Consider the following 25922-nt stretch of genomic DNA (forward strand, 5'->3'; position numbering starts at 1 on the left):
CACCCTAATGAGTTTATTAGGTTTAAGTAAATATGAATTGGAATGGATTCCCCCCCCCCCCCCCCCTTCCAAAAGATCTAGTTCAATTTCAATGGATGCGGATTAAGCTACAATTTACATTGAATATTTTTTGTTGAATGTTACAATAGTTACAATTATAATGATGTTTGTTATTGTCATTTAATGACAGAGCAATCCAGTCAGGTCTGTTGGGAACTTCCAATGTTGATTAAATTTAAAAAAAATTAAAATCCTAGACCCCGGACGTAATTTGAGAAATTAAAAATTACTATTGAAACATAAAAAATCACATTTTGAGATGAATTCAAACTTATGACAAATAATTGTTAACAGTATTATTTCATGACAAATTATTTGGACATATTTAGAAAGTACTTTAAAAATTTCAAAAGATTCCTTTAATACAGTGCAACCTCTTTATAACATCATTGGTATTGGAAAAGAATGTCGTTCTAGCGAGTTATTATATAGTTAGGGTTGTATGGTGGTAAAGTACTCTACAATAGCAGTTTCAGACAGAGTAGGCTACCTGAAAAATAATAGTGCCATATTTCTTCTTGAAACGACAGAGCCGGCTATAGCTTGAAAACTCTTCATCCCTAGCTTGTCTACAATTATCTTTGTCTGGTCTATAGTGATAAGCCATGACGTCGGTGTGTTGATTGCTTCATTCTGGTTGAATTACGTCAACATCAGCATTCGTCAGAAGTGATGCTTTTTCCCCTGTGGTTCAGTTCAAACCCATGCTATTCGACATTCTCTCTGGTCTTGATCGTGGTCAAGTTCAGGGCTGCCAGATGTCCCTCATGGCCTATTTTGACTTCAAATGTGGCCAAATAGAACCTCAAGACCCATTCCGTAGATGAGGCAAAGCATCATAAAAATTTTAAAAAAAGAATCAACCCCCGAAAACAAACTAGCTGGGTGGAGCTATGAGTTACACAAGTATTCAGTCAGTCAATTGCTTGGTGCTAGCTATAGTCCACGCTTTTCTCTTCAACTCTTGGTAAAAGTAGGAGAGGAGTGGACATTATGAATTCATGAGGTGATCAGAGATTACAATATCGGGTCCATAGCGCAGCATCTTATAACTGTGGCTGTTTCAGTTGGTGTGGCAGTTCACTAGCTGGCCGACCAGATCAGAATCATGTCACAACAATAAGACATAAACAGCATTGTAATGTGTTATTAGCTAACTGTATTTTTGTGATGATCTTTGACATGTTACATCCATTAGCAATCTCTGTATTATTTGAAAACATGAAACAGATAGATCGATGTTTTTATATACACATTTTAAAATCAGATGCTTTATTGAGAGAACAGGTTCTCAAAAATCACCAAAAAAAAATAAAAAATAACCCTTTTAATTGTTTGTCAAACATATGTCAAACATTAGAGAGCAGCCCACATATAACGACATACATTTTAGTAAAAAAGTAAGTTGAGTGTCATCACTATGGCGATAATTGCCAATTTCAAAATGACAGTCAATGCAAAATTTCTAGTCCATTGTAAAAGCTTGCTTTTCAACCAATGATATCCAGTAGCCATAGCCAATGAACATGTTTGAATAGCCAAACAAATGATGATATCCAGTTCCATTTAGCCTATATGCCAGTTAATGTGGACATTTTTTGTAAATGAAACAAAGCTAGACAAAAACCTAGCTTACTCGGTGCTTTGCATTGCACAAATGTTCAGTAACCTGTCGACCACCGTGCCGGCTAGTGAATACTTCACACCAGTGGAACACGTCTCAGTCATATAAGATACATACTGCGCTATCGATCCCCTATTTCTGATTTCTGATCACGCACATGAATACGAAAGCAAATCATGATGTCCACTCCTACCTCAACTATGTTGAAAAGAAAAACGCTGATAATCTTGTTTATATATATATATTTTTAAAATTAATTTTCTTTTTAAAAAAATAATTTTTTCCTAGTCTAGTCGATTTTGTATTACAAGAGTGGTAGTAGTATTTGGCCACATGAGATTTTATTTGGCCACATTTGAAGTTGAAATTGGCCATGAGGTACTCTGACTATCTGGCAGCCCTGAACTTGACCACGATCATCAAGAACTGAGAGAAAATCAAAAAGCATGGGTTTGAACCACAGAGACTCCCCCCCCCCCCCCCCCCCAAAAAAAAAAAACAACAACCAAAAAACAAAAACAAAACAACCTCCCCTTCCCCCCTCCCCCAAAACAAACAAAAACTAAAAAACAACCCGAACCAGTGACTGCCACAGAAAAATGTGGCAGCTGCTGACAGATTCGGATGCAGATGCAGGCTGTGACGATGTAGTTCAAGCCGAGTCAAATGATCAACATAACAACATCGTGGCCTATTATTATAGTTATAGTCCACGGAGCGATAAGTTTTCAAGCAAGCAATGCCTGGCTCTGTCTTTTCCAGATAATCTATTTTGGTTTAAACTGCCACTGAAGTTGGCTGGATAACGATATCAATAGTATGAATCTGAAGTGACAGAGAAAAAAATATACTGGAATAAAATTGGAAAATCATTCTTTAGGTATTGCACCTTGTTTGATATATTCGGATTTATCAAGGTTAAATTGATTCATCATGTTTGGGCTCTCTTTTTTGCTACTGGAATAGCAAACCCTCTTGTATTCCGCACTAGATCCAGATTCTTGAGCATTCAACTTGGATTTAAGACTCTCAATCTGAAATTTTAAAATGCAACACAAAGATCAGCCAAAAAAATACAAAAGGTTTGACATTGTGAGGCTTTATATTATAAGCTATTCCTCTCTGTTATGATTTTCTGCATGTTATCTCAGACCTAGATTCCATCACCGATGTATTCTACGAAGTAGATAATCAACATTCACTCACGTTGTCCAAGTGAACAATCTGGGGGTTAACTCTCTCCTTACCAGCTATTTTTAAAATTTACTTCGAAAATTCACACCCACCCGACACATAGACGTTTCCTAATCAAACAAACAAAGTAACAAGTGCATTCTATACAGAATGTTTTTCAGCAAAATGAGCTTTACAACACAGTGTTTACAGGCCTGTAAATGGTTGGTGAAAAAATTGTCGTAACTTTTTGAACATGCGAAAATAGACACAACAGGACAAAAATATGGACACAACACAGACATGACACGTCAATTGACTAGTCAAATCATGTCACTTTCCCCTACTTATTTATAACGAGGTCCTTATTTTATGGTACCAAAAAAAAAATCCAAATTATTTGAGGGCCCAGGTCTGAGTTAGTTGTAAAATGAAAGGAAGAGAACAATTCCTACCCTTTTGAAGGATGTGTATCTCGTGCATGACACAGGAAGCTGTGTATCTTCGCTCCTGTTTGTGTTAAATGTTTACGCTGATTCTTTTGTTTATTTGGATTAATTCTTATAGAAGACGAAGAAGAAGAAGAAGAAGAAGAAGAAGAAGAAGAAGAAGGAGGAGGAGGAGGAGGAGGAGGAGGAGGAGGAGGAGGAGGAGGAGGAGAGAGAAGAGAAGAAGAGAAGAAGAAGAGAAGAAGAAGAAGAAGAAGAAGAAGAAGAAGAAGAAGAAGAAGAAGAAGAAGAAGAAGAAGAAGAAGAAGAAGAAGAAGAAGAAGAAGAAGAAGAAGAAGAAGAAGAGGTAGTGTGGTCGTGTGAGAGCTTTCGAAGAGGAATATATATTTTGAAGAAAAATAATTATTTCGTATTATTTTTTTCCGTCTCACATCCGGACGGAACCAAAGAAATATAGAGACTGAGAAATAAGAACCGGAGATATGCATGTGTGTTGGTAGCAAAATAGAGAGAAACCTTCCGGTCCGGTTCGACACACTTCTGTGTGTGCATTATTTACTGACTAGGTGTGTGTGTGTGTGAAGACGACTCGCGCGAACTTCGCAACCTCTCTCTCGCTGGCTGTGGGACTGTGGCACAGTAGCCAGGCAGTGAATACATCCACGGCTAGCAGAGCGTGTAGGTGTGGCATGATAATATTATAGCTTTTGTTTTGTTTTGTCTTTGATGCGACAAATAAAAAGGTTTTTTTTTTTTTTTTTTTTTAAAGTCGGCATTTGAAACGGAATAAAATCTATTTTTTTCGAGGAACGAAATGAAAGTCTTTTATTTTCTTTTTTAGTGGTTCTGTTCTTTGACGTTACGAATTTTATTTTTACTATTATCTTTTTTTTTTTTTTTAGCACTTATAGAACAAAATCGTACTGTCGGAAATCCGACAATAGACGGAAGATTTACAGGCCTGTGTTTAGTATCTATAGCTGTAATCAAAACATTTCTTTAAATGTTGTGCTGTACAAGAGAAATCAGAATGAGAAAATTGTCGGTTGCATCGTAACTAATGTGACGATTTTCCTATGGGTGACAGGAAAGGGTTAATGTTCTTGTCAAAGCTGAAACATTGCTTTTTATTTTTCCTCCTTTTTCTTCAGAGGTCTGTAAATTTTAGGTCGTCACATATTCAGACTGTTTGTTTGCCTTTCTGTGATTCTAAGTTGAACATCAAGGTTTATAACCACCAGGAATAGTTCTATATTTACCAATCAGTTCTCTGCTCTCTAAAATATATTTCAAAAACATTTTTGATTACATGTGTAACCCATACATTTTTTCCAATGATCGTTATTTCCTACATAATATTGTCTCTGAATAAATATGAAGTTCATGATTTTCATCAGGTTTGTATAATTACCTAAAGTCATTGTGCACATTTGGTTTTATGGCTTTCTCTTTTGATTGATGTCATTAAGTGAATCCAACTCTAGAAAGATCTGATACCATTGGCTCAAGAGTGCGCAATTCTGATCTCTTTTTTATTTCAAAAGATTTGCAGTAATAATTAAAATTTTAATGCTTTAAGCCTAGTCATTTTGTAAGTTGATATGCTGATATTTTGCATATATTGTTAAGGCTCTCCATTCTTGTAGGTTTATCTGAAAGACTCTCAGCTCAGATGTATTCTCAGGAAATAGATATCTATCTATAACTCATTCACTTTGTTAAAGTTGATAAGTGAGGTTCATCCATTGTTGATGAATGGATCTACGTTGATGTTTAACTTTGGTCAACGGTTTGCTGGAAGAGAATAAAATTCCTTTGACCCTTAAAGTTCCTTTCAAAACTCATCATCATCTCCTTTCTTACTTTCGATGCTATCTGAATCAGGACATAAATTAATGTGTAGAAAGAGTGTTGATGTTATCTTCCTATGTATTTACTGCTTGTGATGCGTATAAGCCCTTATCTAAACACGATTTTTAAATCAATGAGGACCCTGCCTCTGTTGTGTAAGGTGCCAAGTCAAGACTCCATGAAAACACATCAGTTATTTGTTTTAAATCTTCAACAAAAGCATTTGTTATTAATTCCGAATTCCTATCCTGTGTGGCATTCTTATAATGGATAGCTTTAGGGTATCAAAATAACAATTTCTCACTGATGAACATTGTACTTTATGTTTTGTTCTTTATCCACTGAATCTGTTGTCACATTATTCAATTTAGATTCACTATTGCCTTCATTAGCGTTATTCTATGACATTAGAATAAATTTGTAAAATCTGATAAGACTTGACTCGAATTTAATGCCTCTGTATAAACAAGTGGATTAATTCTCTTTGACTACTGTGCGGCTATGTGGTCTAGTGGTATGACACTCGCTTTCGGATCGGAAGGTCCTAGGTTCGAGCCTCGCACTCGGCGCATAGTTGAGTCCTTGGAAAAGGCTCTTTACTCTCTTTCTCTCACTGTACTCAGGTTTAAAATGAGTACCTGGTCGTTAACAGCGCTGTCTTTGTCCGAAAAATTGTAATATCGCCTAACAGGCGTTATGTTCCGTCCTACATGTTAAATGTTGCTGTTGACCAGGGACCCCTTGTAAAGCGCTTTTAGCACATTTAGTGGATATTGCGCTATATAAAAGCTCAATTTACTGTCTTTTTGGTTTCTTAACTTTTTTTGACAATACAGAAATGCCCTTTGGGCTGAACTCCATCAAAGGAACTACCTGTTATGTGTCAAAATAGACCTGTTTTAGCACTACAGTCAACCTGTGGCCTTGCAGCTTGGAAGCCTGAGATAAAAAAGGGGCTACAAATTACTGCATTGTGGGCTGACAAAATCCTTCAACCGAGCGAGGATGAAGAGCCACCTTTGGCATAATGGGAAATGAAAAATTTTAAAAAGGGAGCCCAATTGCATTGTGATGATAGTGTGCTACTTGTAAGTCTGAGTCTGAGACAAAAGAGTGACTTCATATTATTCCCCTGTGGGCTATTAAACTCCATCAATCTAGCACAGAGAAGGAGCCCAATTATGTTGTAAAAAAAAGGGGCAAAGTTTTAGAAAAGCAGCAAAACAAATAGGGCAATAAATAAGGTTCCAACATTTAAACCACCACATAATGTCACTTCCACATAGAGAAACAATATTACAAATTCCAGACTATGAATATAACAGCACAAAGAAAAACAAAACATGTCAAGCCTGGTGAAAAGTTGAACATGAACCGAGGGAGTTGCCAGATTCTTTGTTTAGTCCCACTCTGGAATGGGACAAGGTAGAACATACCTTTTCCTTAAATCGTTTCACATCTCTTCTAAACCTGTTTCTCTCATCTTCTAACGACCGTTCCAGATTTTTACACCTTTTTGTCTCTTCTAGGAGCTTATCACAAGTTTCCTTGTATTTTTTCAAAAAAGCCTCATCTTCTGACATCCTCTTCTTCAATTCTTCATCCTGAAGGAAGAGAATTGCAGATACTTTTTAAAGTTTGACATCAATGTATTTTGAATTTTAAAAAATAAATACGAACATTTATATAGAGCATTTCCACTGATTAACCATGCTCAATGTGTTTCACAAAGTTTCACTTATTCCCCTATAAGGAATCATAGCTCCATTTCATACAGAACCTGTTGTTTGTTGGGCATCTTTTTTATCTTACCTATCTTAAAACATCTGTTGCAGCCAGGTTCTCATTCACAACGTGAAGCAAGTGCTCTACCACCTGAGCTATCCAACCCCTTATTCTATTTTATATTAAATTAGTTTTTTTTTAAAAGAGGCCATGCAACACCTTTGAATTAGACCCACGGCACAGAACGAACAAACATTCAGCTGGAAATCCAAAACTCATTAAACCACCACTGTTAATGACCAATTGATCACTGACTGACCCATCATGCTACCTGTACGAGCTCTTTTCACTGACCATTTTTATTCAACGATATGCCAATTTTATTGGTGTCTTTAATCAAGCACAATTTAAAATCATTTTATGTTACAGATTTGTTTTTGGTGTGAACAATACAAGATAAAATCAAATTTTGTTATGATACCAAACACATAACAAGTAATAAACAAAAATGAATATAACAGCTTCAAAAAAGAACAAAATTTCGTAATTCTAAAAATTATTCAAAGTAGTTGGCTAGTCTGCATAAACATTTCGAGAGGCCATCAATTTTGTCATAGCAACAACATGGCCGCCATGAGTGTAAAGTGTGTATAAATTCATCACTTATTTTTTGTTAAACAATAAATAGACATCAAGAGACGAACCAGATAAGAAAAAAATACATGGATAAATTGATGTTTGTTTTGTTTTCAAGGGTTTTACAGTGCTTGCAACACATTAAGGTCATATCAGCGCCAGTAAAAAGGAAAAAATGGGATAGTAAAAAGTTCTAGAATTACAATTAAAGCACCCAAGAGCAATCAAGAAAAAGGAGAATTGGATCAAATAGGGAACAGATGTAGATTCCAAGAGCACACTATCAGTGTACTAAGTTTGAGATCACTAAATGTCTCATCCAGACACAAGCACAGGTCCCCACACTCAATTGTTTATGAATCATACATATTTAAAAGGAAAAATAATACATTGCATAAGAGAGAGATGGTTTACAAGGAAAAAATATCATCTCCCAAAACTAACTATGCATTTGACTGTTTCCCTCTCAGCCAGGGTATCCGAACAGAGCCAGGACAAAATCAAGTAATCTCATTCCAAGACAAAGACAGAAAGCAAGTTGGAAAACAGATATAGGGGGATAGAAGACACAGTATGTACCTCCCTGCCCACTATGGGAGGTCAGGAACTCCACCCAGGATAAATTGATAAAATCAACGATGTGAAATAAGATCTCTCACAAACAGGGGAGGAATCAATTCTTTTGATAGCAAATGATATACAGTGAAATTCATTCTTTTCTTTTTTTTTTGCCAAACTTCTTTCAGAGCGGGCAATTAGGCAAATTTCATCTTTAAAAGTGGGCATTTAGTTGTTTTTTTAAAGAGAAAAAATTCCGTTTCACCAAATTAGCGGGCATTTAGACAAAACAGGAACTAAGCCGGCAGGCATTTAGGCGATCACCACTGTATTATTATTATTATTACCATAATCATCATGATTATAATTATCATTATCAATATTACTATTATTATTATTATCATCATTATTATTATTATTGATATAATTGTAATTATTATTATCATTCTCATCATCATACAGATTAGAAATATTTTACATAATTGTTACCTCCTTTTCCATCTTATGATCAGAAAGAGAACCTTGATATTCAGTAGATCTTGCATGGACTTCTGCTGTGGAATGTCCACCAGAGGCCATATTCTGTGGAAATATGAGACATTGTACATTGAATTCCACCTATACAGGGTAGCGCTTAGAGATCGGGTGTATTTAAACAATAAAAAATTCCCTAACTTTGGCTTCAAACAGATTTGATTGACATTACCATTCAATGAGGTGTCAGAGTCACATGTAAAAAAAAAAAAACAAACATTTATTATCATTTTTATCATTTGGTATTGGTATCTTTTTAAATTCGTTAATTCATAAATGCTTCCACAGAAAATTCTCCCCATTAATTGCATGTATTAAACAGGTTCTTTGCAATAATCAGACTTTCAAACTAGTTATTGTACGTTATTAATGCAATCACACACATTCTTTGATGTGTTCCTGCAAGAAATATACTGATATAAATATTATTGGTTGTGTAAAGAGTGGCTTGCTTTTAAAGCATGACTAGTCATTGAGATTGAGTCGTTTTATGAGCACCCTGGAGGTAAGTGAAAGAGAAAGAATTTTTACAGAATTATTTCCTGCCATAAGGGAAATAACATAAAAGTTTTGATTTTCCTTGATATCAAATAGTGTTGTTTTTGTCTACAGCCTAAAAAAGCTGCACAAGTAATCCGAAGTGTCAAATTATCTTGTTCTAGAAAACAAAAGCCAAGTGCTTGTGAGTGAAACGTTTGAAAATGTTATATTAAGGTGATTTTTTTCACATTAACATAAGAGTAAAATTCAAAAAGATGTTAAATGCTTGTTAATTGACTAACAAGAAAAATAAACAAATAATGTGTTTATTATTGTTTTTAGGAACTTAATAGCAATTTTTATATTTATACTGTAGAGGTTTAAAGTTTCCAATCATAGTCTGTGTGCAAAATATTTGGAACAACATTCATAAAACTGCTTACCTATTATCAACATGTACCGTTATTATAATTATATCCAATCTTATTAACAGTTTTGCTGGAGTTTGCATCCCTACAAGAATTTTAAAATCATTTACATAGATGAACTGACTCGAATAATAAGTACAAGTTTAGTTTATTCATTTATCCATTCTCTTTCATTTCATTTAATTACCGAATCAGGCGGCAATTCCACATTCATCTCACATATTCCAGCTTGTTGGAGACACATCTTTAATTCTTGCTGAATTTTTTCCTGTCTCTGTTTTGAAAGATCATTACAATGGTTATTATAATATTGGGTGTGGCTTTGGTATACTACAAAAAAATATAGTTTCTTTTTTTCTTGTTTATATACATGAGTGTAGTTGTTTGCTTAAAACTAGATACTCTAAACCTTCAAAACATATTTTTCATGATTTTTTAAAAAATCCAGTGGTGACATGGTTAAATGCTGACTCAGCGTTTTACACATTACGTTATTTTGAGTAGATCTCAAAACATATTCTAGTTTAAGGCCAGACATTTGGCATGATAACTCCTATGGAGGTCCTCTAACGCCTTACAAAAGCCAATTTTGAGTATCTTTATCATCTATAACATATTCAGCCTCAAAGTGTGCCATTATTAGGCTATACTGAGGTCTCCAAATTTAGAGGATAGTTACAGAAAATAAGGTCCTAACTCAAAAACTATAACATCAGCTAATTAAAAAATCTCTTTGTAAAGTCATAAATATACATATATTAAATGTGGCAAAATTACAGCCAATTCTGGTAGTTACCTTTTTAGATCTATTTAGTGAGGCAAGTTAGTCAAAAATGACATTTTGAAAAAAAAATAAATGCAAAAATACATTACAAATGCCTAAACAAAAGACTAGACACATATTTTGTGCATGAATCTACATATTTTATGGAACTTTAAAACAGTGCAAACCTTTTCAAAATATTGATAAGCTAACAACAACTTGTAAAGGATGTAGCCACATATTTTAACCCTTTCGCATTTTGCAAAGATGATACAAAAGCACAAAACTTAAATGCATCATTGGAACCCAACACAGCAAGATGAATGAAAACTGTTACATTGTGAATATTTTGCACATAACTGAATATGGTCCGTTTTGTATTTTTATATCATATTTTAACCCTTTAGCATTTTGCAAAGATGATACAAAAGCACCAAGCTTTTGTCCCCCAAAAAATGTTAAACGGTCTCTTAAATGAAAAAAAAGTTGGTTCAATATGCACCATTTACATCACAAGTAAGCCATATTAAACCAAACCATATCAATCCCTTGGTATCACCACTCTTATGAGTGAATTTTCATTCATTGCCTATAATCAGATAGTCATCCATAATAATAATAAGTTATCTATATAGTGCTCAACTTCCACTTAAGTGCTCAGCGGCGCTTTACAATATTAATTATCATTCAAACATTCATTCGTTGACAATTTTGAGAATACATATGAAGAAACAAACACATACACAAGCACACAAACTCAATCACAGATCTTAAAAACAAAGTGGCACATGGCTCAGTTTGTGTCATCATAATTATGTCATACAAGTAATTATTCCTTTGTTTGTTTTGTTTTGACTCTATTTAATGAATGTTTTTTGTGTTCTAGACGCCATCATGACAGTGTTTTTGTATAATGGTCATATTTGGCTTATTTTGTTCCTTATATTTTTGATAAGTCTTTTTGGATGATTTCCATATTCTTGTACGCCATGATGACACAATGACTTTCGTATAATTGATAGTTATTTTTCTTTCTTTAACCATTCATATTATTTTTCATGTTATTTCATCAAATAAATTTGAAAACAGCATCATTTCAAAGTGTTTTATTTGTGTTTTGGTGCTTTTTGTGTCACATTTCCTCTGTCATGCACGTCGTACAAGACATGTGTGCTAAGCATGTTTCTACGCCTGTAGCTGGGTGACCCTTGCTTCACTTATCTTCTGTTATATATTTAAAAAAACTGTGGGTCTCACTTTACATTTTGGTGGAACTTCACAGCTTTGGGTGCATTTTGAAAAATTGACCTTTTTGTGACATTCATGGGACCACCTTTTGAGAATGAGTCAGATACATTTACATTCATACACGAACATACACACACACACATACTTACACCAATATTACTCACTGACATTGGTATTAGTAACTTATTCTAACGAAAGACAATTGAAATGATTAATTACAACAACAAAAGTTCAGTTATACAGTGGAAATTGTCAGTCTGAACTTAAGACCAAAACTGGAATAAAATAAACTTAAAATTAAAATTAGATTTAAGGCATATTCTGTGAGTGAAACTATTCGTAAGCTCAGGAAAAAAGTTCTGTCTTAAGGTGTTTTTTGAAAAACTGACTATCCCTAATTACAATTACGCATTCCACAAGATGGGGCCGCTTACATAAAAAGACTTATTACTAAGGGATAATCTGGTTCTTGAGATGATTAAGAGAGAGTCTTCAGACGACCTTAGTGGCTGTGTTGGATTATAATGTTGACATAAATCCATGACGTATCCTGGAGCATGATTATTTATACATTTATGAACAATAATACAAATTTTAAAAACAATATTTTCACTAACTGGCAAGCAATGGAGATTATATAGAATTTCTTTTGTAGGGTCATTAGATTTTTTAATCAGTTTTGCGGCTCTGTTTTGAATATTTTGCAAATGTTGTATCATTTTAATTGGCGCACCTAAAAGCAATGAATTACAGTAGTCATCCCTACAAGAGTCATGTGGGGTAAATGTGTAAAGTTTCTTAATGAAGGACAGAAAGTTAGGACCATACTTTGCAATCATTGTATTTAAGCTAATTATACTGACTATGCTCAAAATTACTTGACTTTGTTACAAGATGAGGGTACTGTTTAGTTATTGATGCCAGATTCATGCTGAGAACTTTATTAATAAAGGGAGAAAATTCTTCTAGTAGAGCCACCAATGCAGAAAAAGTCTAACAATGACTTGCAAGTGTGGCAACGTGGTCTTATGGTATGACACTCGCCGTTGGATCGGAAGGTCCTGGCTGCGACTCCCACTGTTTGGGTCTTTTCTAAATAAAATTTAATTACCTATAAATTGGGCGGTTTTAATCATTCTGTATCGTCATTATAGGTTAAAAAACAACATTTATGGTGAAAAATTTTAATTATCTGTGTTGATACCCATTTTGCGACCTAATTTGGGGGTCTGACATCCAAAAATATAAAAATCTTGTGGCAAACGTTCCACAATAACTAATGAAGGAATGACCTTCATATTCTTCCATCTTATCAATATTGTACCATAGTGTGTCACCATATAGATTTTTCGGCTTAAGCTTATAGAATTTTTATTAGAACATTACAAAGTTGAGAAGCAAATTGTTATGACAAAATTGATGTTAAAAATTCAGAATTAGGATTATAATTCAAAATTCACATATCTTATCAAAGAAATCTCTCTATGGCGACATAATACATTATCTCTGTGATAACTGTGGAAATTTTCAGACAATTTCATTGAATAGATTCTGAGAAACGTTTGACACAGTATCCCATACCCTTAGAAAAATGACATTTTCCGAAAATAGCAAAATAGCTTCCCGTTTTTCACCCTTTTCTTACTACCTGTACCATTTTCGACTGTGTTTTTCATGCCTTTATAGTCTACTTTAAGAATTTGGACTTCGATTATATCATTTCTAAGATAATAAAAATATCACTTTCCACCAAATCTCAAAATCAATTTTTCGAAGGATTTTCCTAATAATTAGAAACAAACCAAGGTGCATAATAAAATCCTTTCAAAAGCTCTCTACACACATCTCTCAAGTACTCAGATGTAAAATGGCTGTTAACAGAATTGCCTCTGTCACAAAAAATTGTAAGATCACCTAAGAGGCATTATGTCTCATCTTACATGTTAAGCGCTGCTGTAAGTTAGGGACTCCTTTTATGAGGCTGTAGTTAGGGACTCCTTGTTAAGTGCTTTGAACATGTTTAGTAGATTTTGCGCTGTATAAAACCTCAATATCAAGTTAAGTGGCCCTGGAATATTTAAGGCTACAGAATCACATTGCAACAGAAAAAAAAGGAAATACTAGATAGCCTGAAATAATAGACTCAAATGTTATGAATAAAAATGAGTATTACAGCTGTGAAAGAGAAAAAGATAACAAATAAGAAGCATTTTAGACTCACCTTCCTCAGCCAATAACAAACAAATAAAAAACATAAATAAATAAGGTAAATGAAATACAGAAATATGAGTATGAGAGTAAATTTTACTCGTTTTATTATATTCCACAATTTAAAAAAAAAAATTGTTGGTTGAGGAAGGGTTATGAGCCCAAATAGATCCTTTCTTTGGTATATTATTCTTACTCTCTTCCCCAGTTGTAATATTTATTTTTGATCCATTGTCTTGAAATGGTATTATGTCAGGGTTATTCAGATGCAGAAAATTGAATTTGTATAAAATAAATTTGAGATTCGGTTTCTTCAACATACTCTATTCTAAGTGCAAAAGATTAAAACTTCGCATGAAGTGAGTCACTTTTTTGTTTTATACTTTGTCAGGAATACACTGCCAGTCAGGACTCTTTGAGTTAAATATTAAATCTGCCTGTTAGAACTCTTTGGGATAAATATGAAATATCTTTCATTGTCAGGAAGACACTGCCGGTCAGGACTCTTTGAGTAAAATATGAAATAGTATAAATGACAGGAAGACACTGCCAGTCAGGACTCTTTTGAGTTAAATGTGAAGTCTCTAATTGCAATGAAACCCAAGTCGTTCAAAATTAAATGGTAAATCTTTACTATTACTATAGGCCATTGTATTGCTAAAAGTATACATTGATGATACATTGTTGGGATTATATCATTAACCCTTTAGCAAATGTGTAAATAAAACCTGGCTGTTAATTAACAAGGATAACATCACATGTATTTGACAATTAGTTGAGCTCAATCATAACTCGCCTAAAACTATATAATATATTTCTTGCATCAAAGAATACTTACATAATGTAATTTAAGATTTTGGTTTCTCAGATCAACATTATCTCTCTTGACTTTCACCAACTCCCGGGCAAGCTTGTCAAATAAAGTTTTTGAGATCATATCCAGAGTTGGCAGTGAAATCTTACATTCATCATCTAGTTTTGCAGAGAGCAATCTGCAAAACAGATCAGGTGTTGACTGCTTAGAGGCATTATTATCAGTCATATTTGAAGTGACATTTGAAGAAGATAAGCGAGATTCTGCAGTTTCTGTTTGAGTAGGCACACTACGGTTCATGTTCAGCGATGGAGATATAATGATGTCATTCGTGCTTATGTTCTGAGTTAGGCAGCTGTGGTAAATGCTGCCTGTACCCTGAGAATATAAACTTCCTCTATCTCTCATCCATTGTGAAAACATATTCATATTGTCACTGGAGTAGACAGGAATATAATCTTCCCCAGGAGTAAACACAGATGGGCTGTACCCAGATATTCTCCTATTGTTTTTATATAGAGAATCATAATTAATTATTGGATTTGGTGTTTTCAGATTGAAAACATTTTGGCCATTGTCACATGCAAGTCTCTCTTCAGGTGCGAAGACATCATGTACATCTTGTATGGGAATGCGAAATTCATTTTCAGAACTTTGCTTTTGTGGTTGGTCATCCATTGTTCTATGCTCTTGGTGCAAATGATTTACTGGGGTATTTACAGCTTTAGAAATACTTATGTTATTACAGCGTCGGTCACTTATGTTTTCAGAATTATTGTTTTCGTTTTCCTCCTGCCTTCCATGACTGAATAACACAGTCTATACTATCTAAAAAAAATGTCCTAACATGAAATAATGTTCATGAAACCACTATGTTCTGACACCAGAAATATTAACATTATATTTATGTTATCGTGTTGATTTATCCAAAGACCTGAGTAAAATTATCGCTTATCACATTTGAGATAATAGCAATCATTTTGGTGTAACCAAGTTGACTTACTCTTTTGGCATTAAATTTGCATTAAAATTGAGTTACCTTAAAAATTGTGTTACCGTGGTCTCCATTTATAAACACTCCAGCTACAAGCATGATCAAATTATAAGTATGCTCAGGGCATGAAGCAGAATTTTTACTTTATAAATTTACTCTTTTATGAGCAAGCTCACTGAAAAGAACTTGGCTTATAAGCATGTTCGATATTCACAGCATTATCTAAAAATTACAAAAATAAAAGTAATTAAATAAACAATTTAAAAAAAAGAATTTTATGAATATTTAAAATACAAAACAAAAGATTGACACATAGGGTAAAAAGAAGCAGTCAAATGCTCTGCAATAATGTATGGTTCACACCTCACTTGTGCATCAGTACTTCCCTTGCACGAACCAATTAAAACCTCAGTGATGAAACAATGCACAACCATCATAAAATCTTAAGTGGTAACAATAATAGGCATTCTCTGCAGCTTTGAAATGTACTTGTGGGGGTAGGGATGGGCATATTGTCCACTTGTCGTGATGCTGACACAGTGCTGGAAGCAGGATGAAGGAAGGGAGGGTTCAGACTATCACCAGATGTGGTCATAATTAACTATCGATCAAGAGTCATTCTGATGACCAGTTTGTCTACAGAGGTGATAAGTGTGCTTACGATGTGAATGAAGACAGGGTTCACACCTGAACTTTTTGTCTATGACTTTCTTAATTTCATGCATGCATTTGTTGACAAGTCTATTTTGTGCCATGCTACATACACGGACTATCTCAGATGTTCACAATAAAATCAAAATCCTCAAAGTTTGTCTTACAGAGTTGGAACCAGTTCACAGAACTAGAGAAAGACAAATAGGTGCATTCAATCAAAAGTTAAACAAGTGACAATTACATGCATCTTTACCCCCTGTCAAAATAACTACAGTGTAATGTTGTTCTATATTGCGGCAAAAAGGGTTTATTCACAGACGATGACAAATATGTGTATCCAATCAACAAGCAAATGATTCTTTATCCCTCATCCTACACCTATAATGTAATGCTCTTGCATATTGTGGCAGAAATGATAGGATTTATTCTCCCTAAAAAATATTATTTAACAGAAAAATAACTTTTTAATGGATCTATGGCAGTTTCAAGCCTGCTACCTGGTGCATACCAGTATGTATACATTTGGAAATTAAGAGGAAAAAGTTATTTTTACTGTAATATGAGTATGAGCATTCAACATAGACTTAGCAACAAAATCTTAATCCGCTTAAAAACTCTGCTTGATTTCTGAGGACCTTGCTTATAAATGGAGACCATTGTTCTTGAATCTTTGGCAATTTTGTCGTGGCCCTTTAAAAAATCAAATAAAGAGCAATATTATCTATCTTGTAGGTAACGCAATAAATTGAGCTATGTAAGTATTCTAAATGTCATCTTGTAAACAAGGAAAAAATTATCCTCAATATTCAAGTCCACCATAAAAAAGGGTGTAAAATTAAAATAATAATAAAAACAATAATAATAATGATATTAATAATAATAATAATAATAATAATAATAATAATAATAATATTAATAATAATAATAATAATAGTAATGATAATACAGTGGTCTCCGTTTATAGGCACTCTGGCTACAAGCATGATTTGGCTATAAACTTGTTCAGGGTGTAAAACAGAATGTTTACTAAATGAATTAAAAGCGTGCTCCTCGAAAAACTCTGCTTATAAGCACACTCAATTTTCTAACCATGACTTAAATATTATAAAAAAATAAAATAAATCCGAAATTTCTTTTAATACAAAACATTAATAAACAGGGTTAACAGAAACCACCAAAATGATCTTCAAGTGAGTTTGATTCACACCTAATTGTTCCATCATTACTTCATTTCCCTTGCACAAAAAGATTAACACCTCAGTGATGAAATGGGCAATGCTTGACAAACATAAAATCTTAAGTGACAATAATAGGCAGGTTCAGCAGCTCATTGAAAATCTGGTCAGAGTTAGTGATGGGCACATTTCCATTTGTGGTGTGCTTATGATGTGAGGAATGAAAATAAGATTGGCACCTGTACTCTTTGTCTGTGACTTTCTTGATATCATGCATGAGATTTTTGACAAGTCTATTTTAGGCTACATATCTGCACCATCATCTTCAAATGTTAAACAAATAACGAAAATGACTTAATCTTCAACAGAGTTGGAACCAGTTCGCAGAAATAGAGGATGATATAAACACGAGTCTCCAATCAAAAGTTAAACAAGCAACAAACTCAAGCTTCTTTATCCTTGTTCCACACCTACAGTGTAATGCTGTCGCATATTGTGACAGAAAAGAATGTTTGTTTCACCTAAAAAGAAAAAAAAAGCTAAATTGACTTGTTCATGGGTTAATGGCAGTTCCAAGCCTGCAACCTAGTAATTACCATTATGTAAATATCTGGAAACTTAGAGGAAAAATTTGTTTTTACTGTAATATACCAAGTATGTAACAAACACTTAGCAAAAAAATCCAAATCCGCTTATAAGTATTCTCTGCTTGATTCCTGAGGATTGAGCATATAAACGGAGACAACTGAAATAATAATAATAATAATAATAATAATAATAATAATAATAATAATAATAATAATAATAATAATAATAATAATAATAATAACACAACAATAGCTAGATTATAGCTAGGAAGAGCTTGTTACAATCCAGGATGCAATGTGATCAAAATTTTAAATGATGTTACATACATGCTCATCCTCCAAATGTTAATTCTGAAATAAACCATAAAATATATTAGTGAGAAAATTGGGAAGAGGGTTTTGGGTGCAAGATGTAAAATTTAAGGTTAAATATAAGACAGAGCAGAAAGAAAGATATAAAGGTACAATACAAAAATCATCCAAGAAAATCAGCCCTCCTTGACTGAATAATACAAATCAGACCTCAAATCTTCTGATGGCTGTGGGATGCTATTACACATGCAGACATGTGTGAATTTTAATGTTAATCAGCTGGGTCTGTTAGATCTGTTAGAAAGTACATTGCGATAGACTAGCGTCCTATCCAAAGGGTAGCAAGCAATTGCTATTGTTCGTTTCATGCTCCATGGGCTGTATGGCTCTTAAGGACTACATATAACAATAAGTACAATTCAATTCACAGCATATTAAATATGATGCATAAAGTTGTAGAATTTGCTTTCAAGGGTGTCACACAATGCAGAAAAAATGGAAAGGGGTGACTTGTTTTTATGCTTGAAAACAGAAACAAAAAAAAACAACCCCCCCCCCCCCCGCCCCAAATAAAAAAATAAAAATGAATTAATTAATGAATGATCATTCTACAAAAGACAAAGAATGAACCAGTCTTTCATTGCTAGAGTAGTTCTTTTGAAGTTTACACTTCTTTCTTAATTGTCAATTTCATAGCTTCACATCTAGATAGATTTTCTAGAAACGACAGCAGGGCTTTAACACTCATATGAAATCTCCACCTCCTGGAAAATCGGGGAATCCCGCTAATCTAGAGGATTTTTGGAGGCGACAGAATTTCTCGATTAGCTACACTAGTAAAAATGTGGTCTCTACCGAGTGAAGTAATTTTATCAATGTTATGACTAGCAACCAGATTGTCATATTGAACATTTTGTATTTTTTAAAAATTCTTTCTGAGACAGGGAATTTTTAAAATTTTTTGAAAAACATACAATCAGGAAGGGATTGGGAGTGGACTACCAATCCAGAGTCATATTTTCACAATGTCAAAACTATGACACTTCGGATCTTCTGAACATGGGATCATCCAATGTAAAGGGCAAGTAGCTTAGGAAATACTTAATATAATATTAGAAAATACGTTTTTGTTTCAAATTCCATGCTAATTCATGTCAGCTTGTATGCATTTCTATGGTGATGACAATGTATATATCATATCCTATAATTTTCTTTGAGACTTAATAAATCTAATATGCCGCAGTGGTACATAATTTAAGGTACGTTGGGAGTGGGGAGGGGAGGAAAGGGGTAAGAGTATGTAAAAATGCCCTTTCTTTATTTGTTCTTTATTTTTGGCAACAATTTTTAAATAGAAATTGTTCATTTACAGGCAACATTAAAAAAAAGGCAGCTATTTTTGGGGGGCACATTGAAAATGAATTTGACTGCTATTTCTCTTGATCAACGTCAGTAAAATTGCCAAGTTTTTACGAAAGTACCCTCGATTAGATAGCTCTCACTACATGACCATTCTTGTCTTGCTGAATAGAGTTACACGTATAAGGTTAAATGCAAAAGAAGTTGTGACATAGATGGGATTAAATGTGGTACAAAGTATAAGTTAGTAGAGAGGTGTAATTTCAGATCTCATGTCCTTTCGAGCTAGTTAAAGCATTAAGGTAACAGTAGACTACCTCTGAATGGAAGGCTATATTCACAGAGCTCTCAAAATTATTGTATGCTACAGCTGTTTATAGTGTTATTTCTAAATAAGATGAATTTTATTTCATTTCAGTGGATCTCTTATGACTTTGTGCTGCTTTTGACGAAATTTCATTGATTTTAAACAATTAAACGATATTTTAAAGTTTTTAAAATATTTGCAATGGTCAACGATGAATATCAGAAAGAACAACACATTATTATTATTGTTATAATTATTCAACCCTATAATTATGAACAATGCGGCACACAATTAATATTAATAATGCACCAAATATAGAATCAAGGCATGCAGAAAACCCAAAAAGGTGGAAGGAAACAAAAACAGAAACAAAGGGAAGCCAATGGAAACATCATACACAACTCAGTCAAATAATTTAAATCTAATAATAACAATGACAGAAGGCAACGGGAAACCACCATCACTAACAAACATTCCCAGGACATCAGTTGTCCCGAACACGTTGAACGTTTCAAACTGGAAATTCAGAGGTCAGTTAGCTGTCTGCAACTTGTATACTGTCCTTCGCTGAACAACAATATTAACCTTCCTACTGCAATATTCAACTTACATTTGAACGGACTCACTCCATTCTGGGCATTGCTTAAGCAACAAAAATGTAACCAAATTATAAACGTGCCATTTTGATGATCCAAAAAAGAATAAATAATAATTTTAAAATCTTATCTTAAATCCGACACTGCCAGTGTGCCAGATGGAGAAGATTGTCAAATTTTTATTTTTTTAAAAATCTTACCTTAAACCCCACGTGTAGGCTTATTTGCATATGTATACATTGTTTAAACCAGATACCAGTGTGACAGATGAAGTATTATATATATATAATTTTTTTTTTTAAAGATAGGGAGGCCTTCGTTTAGTTTTATTTTTCAATTTCAATTCAATTCAAATATTTATTTATTGTCGGCATTTAAAAAATGTTTCGTAGATAATGTAGTCAGGCTAATAGAAGCCTTTGACCGACATAGGTTTTAACACATAGTGCATAAAAATACATAGTAATACATTTTCCCTTAAAAACATTCCCTCATCAAGATTCCAATCATGACACACAAAGAAAAGTAACATAATATTATTATATATATATATATATATATATATATATGTACGGTTAAATTAATTACAAATATTACATTTGCATGGCTGGCCATTCCATGAGAGGATATGATTTTTGAAAACATTAAAATTTGAAATTTTCCTGATGTGCTTGGGAAGTTCATTCCAAAGCACAGCAGCAGAATATCTGAAAGATCTTTCGCCATAAGACGTTGTTCTGACCCTTGGAATATCAAGGAGGTTTGAATATCTAAAATTGTATATCTGTTATTTTTCAAATGACCATATCAGATAGACAAGGAGGAGCAATTTTGTATAAAATTTTTAACGTTTCCAAAGCAATTGTTCTTATTCATCTTATTTGTAGGGAGGGGACTTTGGCCTTTGAAAGTAATTGGTCGTAGGATTTTTTGTCATCCTCATAAATAAAACGCAGTGCTCTTTCTTGTATCTTTTCAAGTTTATCACAATTAGTTTTAGAACAGAAATGCCAAGCTAGTGGACAGAAATTGAAATTTGACAATACAAAAGAGTGAAATATTGTTAACTTTTTCAATTTTGGAAGGTATTTTCCAAACCTTTTTAAGACATTTAATTGCTGAGAAGATTTACGGCAGATGGTTTTAATGTGTAAATAAAATTTTAGTTGGTAGTCTATGTCGATCCCTAGTAATTTTACAACTTCTTCACATGTAGTACTTGCAGTTCCAATATTGAAAGTGGGTTTCTTTGTGTGTGTTTTTGTACCTACTGCAATTGCCTGGAATTTGTCCAGGTTTGCTTGCATACAATATATTTCGAACCACTTGATAAGAATTTCGCTTTCATTTTCAATAGTTTTTAAAAGCATATCGAAATTTGAATGAGCATATGACAGGGTATTATCGTCAGCATAATTATATAATTTACCCTCTCTGATAAAGTAAAATATATCATTTATAAAAATGTTAAAAAGTAATGGTCCAAGAATTGTCCCTGTGGAACGCCTTTTTTAATGCCTGCCCACTCGCTCACAGCACCCTCTAATTTTATTTGTTGTTTTCTTCTGCTCAAGTAATTTTCAATTAAATAAAGAGCTTTTTGTTCTAGCCCATAGGCAGCTAGTTTAGCAATAAGAATGTTGTGAGGCAAGCAGTCAAAAGCCTTAGAAAGGTCCATGAGGATTGCAGCGACATATTTGTTATTGTCTGATGCCTCTTTCCAATCTTCAATTAAACGCAAAAGTGTTGTTTGGCAACCATGGCCTTTACGAAAAGCACACACGTAGTCATTAAAAATGTCATCGAAATATATTGATAATTGCTGAAATATAATTTTTTCAAATACTTTGGAAACAACAGGTAGAATGCTAACAACGATTTCTCTCTCTCTCTCTCATTTTGCCAAGGTAGTGCTAATTACTACTATTTATCAAGAACAGCCAAGGTGGCAGCTCAGTCTCAACAAAGCAAGATGGCGGCAGGGACCTCGTTCCTTAACCAATGCCCCTTTCCGGGTCTGACCTGCCATTATTAATAAGTTGGCTGTAGCTATTTGGACTCCACTCCGGTCGGAATAATCTTCCATGGCAGTATAGTTTGTTTTTAAAAATACATTTTAAATATTGATAATTAAATGGAATTGATGCAAATCAAAATAACAATCAACAGGAAGTCTCAACCCGCTTTATTTGATATCAAAGACAAAACCAGTTAGAAATTAAAAAGAAAAAGAGTTAAAACTCTTCAAAAGTAACAAAAGTCAATTAAAGTAACTGTGGTCTAAAGGAAAAGCTTTGTTAACAACACAACGCGATGTCCAAACAAAATCAGGACAATATTTTATTTTTAATTAACATACTCTGATACTGATATTATGATACTGATATCTAGAGTCTAGAGCCAGAGCAGCAACAGTCCATCTTTAATTCAGAAAAGTGAGTGGAGCAGGCACTTATGTTGGTAACAACAAGATATGAAGTGAATAGAAAAGTGCCAGAAGACAATAGAGAATGAAAATTTTTCGCGGCGGTGGTGGGGTTTGAACCTGCGACCTTATTGGTACGACAACTCCGCCTGGCAGGTGAGAGCGTGGCTCTACCGTGTGAGCTATCAACGAACACAAAATATTCGTTTCAAACTCAAAGTCATTACTAGATCCCTCTCTCACCCACTTCTTGAGACCGCCGATTCGTTCGTACACCACCATCGCGAATAATTTTGACCAGCAGTTAAGCTTAATAGCCAATATTCTCAACACAAACATATAACATAGAAACGATTGAGACATTGAGTATGCTCCGGTGTATGGGGTGAATTTTTAATTCAGAAAAGTGAGTGGAGCAGGCACTTATGTTGGTAACAACAAGATATGAAGTGAATAGAAAAGTGCCAGAAGACAATAGAGAATGAAAATTTTTCGCGGCGGTGGTGGGGTTTGAACCTGCGACCTTATTGGTACGACAACTCCGCCTGGCAGGTGAGAGCGTGGCTCTACCGTGTGAGCTATCAACGAACACAAAATATTCGTTTCAAACTCAAAGTCATTACTAGATCCCTCTCTCACCCACTTCTTGAGACCGCCGATTCGTTCGTACACCACCATCGCGAATAATTTTGACCAGCAGTTAAGCTTAATAGCCAATATTCTCAACACAAACATATAACATAGAAACGATTGAGACATTGAGTATGCTCCGGTGTATGGGGTGAATTTTTAATTCAGAAAAGTGAGTGGAGCAGGCACTTATGTTGGTAACAACAAGATATGAAGTGAATAGAAAAGTGCCAGAAGACAATAGAGAATGAAAATTTTTCGCGGCGGTGGTGGGGTTTGAACCTGCGACCTTATTGGTACGACAACTCCGCCTGGCAGGTGAGAGCGTGGCTCTACCGTGTGAGCTATCAACGAACACAAAATATTCGTTTCAAACTCAAAGTCATTACTAGATCCCTCTCTCACCCACTTCTTGAGACCGCCGATTCGTTCGTACACCACCATCGCGAATAATTTTGACCAGCAGTTAAGCTTAATAGCCAATATTCTCAACACAAACATATAACATAGAAACGATTGAGACATTGAGTATGCTCCGGTGTATGGGGTGAATTTTTAATTCAGAAAAGTGAGTGGAGCAGGCACTTATGTTGGTAACAACAAGATATGAAGTGAATAGAAAAGTGCCAGAAGACAATAGAGAATGAAAATTTTTCGCGGCGGTGGTGGGGTTTGAACCTGCGACCTTATTGGTACGACAACTCCGCCTGGCAGGTGAGAGCGTGGCTCTACCGTGTGAGCTATCAACGAACACAAAAATATTCGTTTCAAACTCAAAGTCTCAAGAAGTGGGTGAGAGAGGGATCTAGTAATGACTTTGAGTTTGAAACGAATATTTTGTGTTCGTTGATAGCTCACACGGTAGAGCCACGCTCTCACCTGCCAGGCGGAGTTGTCGTACCAATAAGGTCGCAGGTTCAAACCCCACCACCGCCGCGAAAAATTTTCATTCTCTATTGTCTTCTGGCACTTTTCTATTCACTTCATATCTTGTTGTTACCAACATAAGTGCCTGCTCCACTCACTTTTCTGAATTAAAAATTCACCCCATACACCGGAGCATACTCAATGTCTCAATCGTTTCTATGTTATATGTTTGTGTTGAGAATATTGGCTATTAAGCTTAACTGCTGGTCAAAATTATTCGCGATGGTGGTGTACGAACGAATCGGCGGTCTCAAGAAGTGGGTGAGAGAGGGATCTAGTAATGACTTTGAGTTTGAAACGAATATTTTGTGTTCGTTGATAGCTCACACGGTAGAGCCACGCTCTCACCTGCCAGGCGGAGTTGTCGTACCAATAAGGTCGCAGGTTCAAACCCCACCACCGCCGCGAAAAATTTTCATTCTCTATTGTCTTCTGGCACTTTTCTATTCACTTCATATCTTGTTGTTACCAACAGTCCATCTACAGTCCGAAGCAGGGGTTAAGAGCTGAGTCGGTCTGATATGAGCAGAATTTCTTCCGAACCCTTCTTCTGTTTCTTTATCAGTTCTGCCCACTGTACACGCACATTGGAATATGGGTCCAAATAGCGAAGGACAGTATAAAAGTTGCAAGCAGCAAACTGACCTTTGAATTTCCAGTTTCCAGGGCTGTCGACAACCACTGCACAAAATTCCTGGAAAGAGGAAGCTGTCTCGCTTAGTAAAAATAGAAGGAACTGTGTTTTCCGTCCACTGATGGACTGAATACACAGCTGTGACTACACCGGAAAAGACTATAACTTTTAAGGGCTAAAAGGCCTATGAGGGCTAAACTGTTTGACCGAGCTCGAGAAGGCGAAGTGGCCGGCTGTTTTAAATTGTGACCGGGGTGGGGTGAGTTAGGGGTCCGAGCTCCTTTCTAGGCATAATTTTTCTTTCTTTTATTATTATTATTATTATTATTATTATTATTATTATTATTATTATTATTATTATTATTATTATTATTATTATTATTATTATCATTATTATTATTATTATTATCATTATTATTATCAGTGGCGTGGGGCCATTGGATCGAATGGTGCCAGGCACCGCACCAATCTTTTAAAAAATCATTAACAGCATAATTTAATTAAAAATAAAACAGAGATTTTAACTCCACTGTCTTTCGCCAACTCGCCAACAACATACTGCCTTTTTAGTCTCCACTCTATTCAAGATTCCGAGTCACGCACTGCGCCGACTCGTGTGTTGGTGACATCACTCCGCGAAGTAGTGACTAAATCAAACACCGTGGTGCAAAGCAATCCGAGCTCCAATTTAATGCTATATCCATTAGTATCGCGACAGCTGATTGAGCGAGAAACTAGGTCGAATTAAACTATCTTCAAATAGCGGAAAAC

At 34.6% G+C, this 25922-nt stretch overlaps 1 protein-coding gene across 1 annotated transcript; it reads right to left on the reverse strand.

The window, feature by feature from the left end:
* Positions 1 to 2213: 2213 nt before the first annotated feature.
* Positions 2214 to 25288, reverse strand: LOC144972672 (uncharacterized). Its single transcript, XM_078914161.1, has 8 exons — positions 25163 to 25288; positions 20408 to 20455; positions 18289 to 18312; positions 14576 to 14729; positions 9706 to 9792; positions 8566 to 8658; positions 6594 to 6761; positions 2214 to 2718 (listed from the first exon to the last, which is right to left on the reverse strand). Exons 2-8 carry the CDS (start codon positions 20422 to 20424, stop codon positions 2554 to 2556), a joined length of 708 nt encoding a protein of 235 aa, XP_078770287.1. The 5' UTR covers positions 20425 to 20455; positions 25163 to 25288; the 3' UTR covers positions 2214 to 2553.
* Positions 25289 to 25922: the final 634 nt, after the last annotated feature.

This window comes from Berghia stephanieae, chromosome 5, assembly GCF_034508935.2.
Source record: "Berghia stephanieae isolate SIO BIC M18660-M18661 chromosome 5, UCSD_Bste_1.3, whole genome shotgun sequence".
Lineage (NCBI taxonomy): Eukaryota > Metazoa > Mollusca > Gastropoda > Nudibranchia > Aeolidiidae > Berghia > Berghia stephanieae.